The sequence below is a fragment of the Martes martes genome, assembly GCF_963455335.1.
Source record: "Martes martes genome assembly, chromosome: 10".
NCBI classification, from domain to species: Eukaryota; Metazoa; Chordata; class Mammalia; order Carnivora; family Mustelidae; genus Martes; species Martes martes.
The window spans coordinates 55,882,767-55,888,481 of record NC_137898.1 but is presented as its reverse complement, the minus strand read 5'-3'; the positions used below and the strand labels follow the sequence as shown (position 1 = coordinate 55,888,481).

General features: G+C 41.2%; 1 protein-coding gene across 1 annotated transcript; it reads right to left on the bottom strand.

Annotated features, from left to right (window-relative positions):
- Nucleotides 1-414: 414 nt before the first annotated feature.
- On the bottom strand, nucleotides 415-1,835 carry LOC308350148 (hemoglobin subunit epsilon-2; the record flags this gene model as incomplete). Its single annotated transcript, XM_080815151.1, has 3 exons — nucleotides 415-543; nucleotides 1,410-1,632; nucleotides 1,744-1,835. 3 exons carry the CDS (start codon nucleotides 1,833-1,835, stop codon nucleotides 415-417), a joined length of 444 nt encoding a protein of 147 aa, XP_080671277.1.
- Nucleotides 1,836-5,715: the final 3,880 nt, after the last annotated feature.

Below are 5,715 nucleotides of genomic sequence, written 5' to 3'. Positions count from 1 at the left end.
CATAGACAGGTCCCCTACTTGAAGTTCTAATGTGCTCCTACTCACTATATCAACCATCTTCGTGCGTTTCCCAAGAGTAGCCCCATGCACTCCCTTGTTCTGAAGACACTATTCAGCTCAAGTCTACTTTCCCTTCCTAGAAGTATCTGCCCCTTGAAGCCACTCGAATCTTGCAGAATCTTCTGTTTCCCCAAATAAACCCCTTCCCTAAAGAAGAGCTTTCTTTTAGTTGAATCAACATAAAAGGTAAAGACAGAGAGAGAAGACAAAGAAATTCATTACAGAGCACAATTTTTATTTTATTTTTATCATATAGCAGGAACGTCTGGAGGCAGGGCACTGTGCCCGTCTTCAGGAAACGGACTCTTGGAACTCAGGCCTTCCAGTAGGCACTGACGTAGTTGGATTGTTGCTTCAGTGGTACTTGTGGGCAAGAGCGTTAGCCACAGCTGTGGTCAGTTTCTGCCAAGCAGCCTGCATCTGGGGGGTAAACTCCTTGCTGAAGTGGGTTGCCAAGACAATCAATATCATGTTGCCTAGAAGCTGGGGAAAGAGTGGGATAAAAAGAAAATAGTGTCTAGTGAACAAAAAGCTTCAAGCTGGCCACTTTGATTTTCTTCCTGATAAGAGACTGAGCAACTTTCAGGACCCTGATCTCACAAATGTGTACTATAATATACCAGACATTGGCATCAATATGACTCCCAGCCCTGTACTACCCATCATGCTCTATCTTTCTGTCATTTGCCCTGTCAACTTCTGAGCCCAAAACATTGCCATGGATGGCTTCTCTTTTCTAGAAACTCTGTCTTTTTTAAAAGTAGGATTAGAGGACTGCAAGGGGTCTTACTATAGATAGTCTAAGTCCCCAGATAATATATTCATTCAAATTGTTTGGACCCTCCCATGACAAAGAATCTTGAACCATGTATACAAGAGCATTTCATCACTGCTAAAAGGGGCAGGGGACAAAATTGTCCACTGAAAAGATTAATCTTATTTTGTCTTATTTAGTCCTGGTTCTAAACTCAAGAATCATTCAGAAATGTATTCATCATTTTTAGAGAAAATTTCAGTTACCAAAAGTAAGACATTCTTGCTATAATTGTGTTCTCCTGGCCAAAAACATTTAACTCAATTTTGGCCAGTGTTCTTCACACATGTATTTTTTTCAGAAATGTAAGATGACCAATGGCCTCCACTGATCACAGTGATTACCCTGCTTGGCCTTACCTATGATCTTTGGAATAACCTAACTACCAAAATCAAACCTTTCCTTGAAATATAATGTCCCCAAAAATGCTTTTATGGGATCAGACTTAACTGTGTTAAAACCTGTGTTTTCTAACATATCCACACTGCAAATATCAAGGATGAAAGAACAAAGCACAGGCATGCCCAGATCTTACCTTGAAGTTCTCAGGATCCACATGCAGCTTGTCACAGTGCAGCTCACTGAGCTCAGCAAAGGTGTCCTTGAGGTCATCCATATGTTTAACAGCATTTCCAAAGGAGGTCAGCACCTTCTTGCCATGGGCCTTGACCTTGGGGTTCCCCATTATTGCAGTCTCAGAGGACAAGTTGCCAAAACTGTCGAAGAACCTCTGGGTCCATGGATAAACAACCAGGAGCCTATGGGATGTTCACAGTCACAAATGAGACGGGAAGTCAGAGTAGGTAAGAAAACTGACCAATATCCCTCCAGGAATACTTTCTGCCTTTCTTTCCCCCTCCAGTGCCTACCTTCCCAGCACCTCGCCTCCAACCAACTCCACATTCACCCTGGCCCACAGGCTAACAACAGCAGCTTTCTCCTCAGCAGTAAAGTGCACCATGGTGTCTGGGAGCTTACTGGTGACCAGTAATGTGCCAGAAGTGAGTCTGTGTTGCTACTTCTCTGTGTGCCTTTTATTCCTCATTTCTAGTTTTCAAGCCCTTGCTTCTCCCAATGAAATGAGACCATTGGTCAACAGTGGGTTGTCACTACCAGGGGTGCGGTTTGGACAAGGGAGGGTCAGCAGGATGGACATCTGGGTTTCTGATAGCGTTGGACGGTTCTATCAGGGGGATTCTGCTGTCCTTTCCCCACCGTCTACTAGGCATTTCCTATCTCAAGCTCCCCACCCCATTATCCCTAAGGTGACCTTGTGGGCTGACCATGAGGCATGAGTAGAATTAAGAGGGGTAAGAATTATAAATCTGTTGGGCATTGTGTCAGATGTTTACAAGATACCATTCAGTTGTTCATGTTGGATATAAAAGAAGCCACAGCTTTTCTTGGTCACCATTTTTTCTAAAACTTAGATGGGGCTCATGCTTTTATAGTTCTTGTAAGAAGAAAAGACTCCAATCTAGCATCAGTTCAGAAACAGGGCAGGTAAAAACTGGGTAATTTAGAGAACTAGTATTATACGATTATTGCTGAGTTCTATTAAAATACATTGTACTTGTTTGAGTACCTTTTTTTCCACTCTGACTACATAGCACTGTGTCTGGCCAATACCACATATCCACTCATTGTGTCAGAAGATGCACAATTGAGTATTGGGAAAAATTGTGTGTTCAATGGAGAGAATATTAGGCTCTGTGGCAATAGCGATTGATTAAGGTAGCTGTTTTTGGCATTTGCTGGATCCACTCTCTTGTTGTGCTTAACTATTCCTCATATGTAATGAGGCAGAGGCAATCTTCACTGATAGAATTCCACACACTACTGTCCCTGTCACTTAAGGTACTTTGGTCTTGTGCATCTCAAACAAGCATTCATTGGTCTAAACAAGGCACACTTCTGGGGAGAGAGGGAATGACTTACTTTATCTTTTTTTTTTTTTTTTCCAGAGTTTATTGCTCTCACATTTTGAGCTCCAGGAAGCTAGTTGATTTGTTTCTCACCAATCTCAAAAAAAAAAAAAAAAAAAAAAAAGTTTAAGAAATAATCTCCCTGCATATTTGCAAAGGTACACTAAAATTTAAAGAGTTCAACTCAATAAATTAATGTTGAATTTCTGCTATTAAAAATAAATCCTTTGAGATAATGAAAACTTTTATCAATTCATCTTGGAAAAAACTTACATTTAAAATGTGGATTGTTCTGCCATTACTATGCTTGGTAGTTTACTGTGGTGCCTCTAAGATGCAGAATTTTTATTATCACAACCTCTGTCATTCATAAAGAGCTAATTGAATTACAGCATTTGGAGAAATGTCTTTGAAAAATATCTTTTAAAAGTAGCAGAATGGGGGTGTCTGGGTGGCTCAGTGGGTTAAAGCCTCTGCCTTTGGCTCAGGTCATGATCCCAGGGTCCTGGGATCGAGCCCCACATTGGGCTCTCTGCTCAGCAGGGAGCCTGCTTCCTCCTCTCTCTCTGCCTGCATCTCTGCCTACTTCTGATCTCTGTCTGCCAAATAAATAAATAAAATCTTAAAAAAAAAGTAGCAGAATGATCAAAAGAATAAAATGGAGAAAAACAAAACAAAACAATAAAATATGGATAAGAATTGCTAAGGTGCCAAAATCTAGTTTACCATGACAGACTTGATGATCAGTGAGCTCTCAGACCCAAGTTGTGATGATGTGAACACTTGGTACAGAGATATTTAAAAAAAAGAAAAAAAAAGAGGGGGTGCCTGGGTGGCTCAGTGGGTTAAAGCCTCTGCCTTCAGTTCAGGTCATGATCCCAGGTCCTGGGATTGAGCCCCAAATCAGGTTCTCTGCTCCATAGGGAGCCTGCTTCCTCCTCTCTCTCTGCCTGTCTCTCTGCCTACTTGTGATCTCTGTCAAATAAATAAATAAAATAATTTTTAAAAAAAAGTGTGTATGGACCACATCTTCCTTATCCATTCATCCATTGAAGGGCATCTTGGTTCTTTCCACAGTTTGGCGACCGTGGCCATTGCTGCTATAAACATTGGGGTACAGATGGCCCTTCTTTTCACTACATCTGTGTCGTTGGGGTAAATACCCAGTAGTGCAATTGCATAGGGAAGCTCTATTTTTAATTTCCTGAGGAATCTCCACACTGTTCTCCAAAGTGGCTGCACCAGTTTGCATTCCCACCAGCAGTGAGATGTGGTCCATATACACTATGGAGTATTATGCCTCCATCAGAAAGGACGAATACCCAACTTTTGTAGCAACATGGACAGGACTGGAAGAGATTATGCTGAGTGAAATAAGTCAAACAGAGAGAGTCAAGTATCATGTGGTTTCACTTATTTGTGGAGCATAACAAATAATATAGAGGACAAGGGGAGATGGAGAGGAGAAGGGAGTTGAGGGAAGTTGGAAGGGGAGGTGAACCATGAGAGACTACAGACTCTGAAAAACAACCTGAGGGTTTTGAAGGGGCGGGGGGTGGGAGGCTGGGGGAACCAGGTGGTGGGTATTAGGGAGGGCAAAGATTGCATGGAGCACTGGGGGAGGTGAAAAAACAATGAATACTGTTACGCTGAAAATAAATTAAAAAAAATTAAAATTAGAGCTACCCTATGACCCAGCAATTGCACTACTAAGTATTTACCCCAAAGATACAGATGTAGTGAAAAGAAGGGCCATGTGCACCCCAATGTTCATAGCAGCAATGTCCACAACAACCAAAGTGTAGAAAGAGCCGAGATGCCCTTCAGCAGGCGAATGGGTAAAGAAGATGTGGTCCATATACACAGTGGAATATTACTCAGCCATCAGAAAGGATGAATACCCAGGGGCACCTGGCTCAGTGGGTTAGGCCTCTGCCTTCGGCTCAGGTCATGATCTCAGGGTCCTGGAATCAAGCCCCGCATTGGGCTCTCTGCTTAGCAGGGAGCCTGCTTTCCCTTCTATCTCTGCCTGCTTCTCTGCCTACTTGTGATCTCTCTTTCTGTGTCAAATAAATAAATAAAACCTTAAAAAAAAAAAAAAAGAAAAAGAAAGGATGAATACCCAGTATTTGCATCAGCATGGAAGGGACTGGAGATTATGCTGAGTGAAATAATTCAAACAGAGAAAGTCAACTATCATAAGGTTTCACTTACTTGTGGGACATAAGGAATAATGTGGAAGACATTAGGAGAAGGAAAGGAAAAGTGAATTGGGAGAAATTGGATGGGGAGACAAATCATGAGAGACTAGGGACTCCAAGAAACAAACTGAGGGTTTTAGAGGGGAGGGGGATGGGGGGATGGGTTAGCCCAGTGATGTGTATTAAGGAGAGTATGTATTGCATGAAGCACTGGGTGTTATACACAATGAATCCTGGAACACTACATCAAAAACTAATGAGATACTGTATGGTGACTAACATAACAATAATAATAAATAAAGCAACTAAAAAGGGACGAATTGTAAATGTCCTAGGCATTTAATGAGGAGTTTGTGACAATGTATCATTCTGTTATTCAGCCAGTTTTATAGGGAGGAAGACACAGACCTTCTTTGTTCTCAATTCATTTCAGATTGTACTGTATATTGACTAATTGAATTTAAATTAAAAAATAAATTTTAAAATTAAAAAAAAGGATACATTGGACACACAATTTAATATTTCTTAAAATAGTAATAATGCCTCTATCCAACAACACAAGGAAGCAAAATAAGTAAATTAGGGCAGGGTTGGATGTTCCTCCACTGTTTTTTAATCCATTTAATAGTCAGCACACTTACCAAAGCAAAAGGTATTCCCTCAGAGTCAACAGACAACCGTCTGGCAGATTTCATATATCTACCAATTTGTCTCA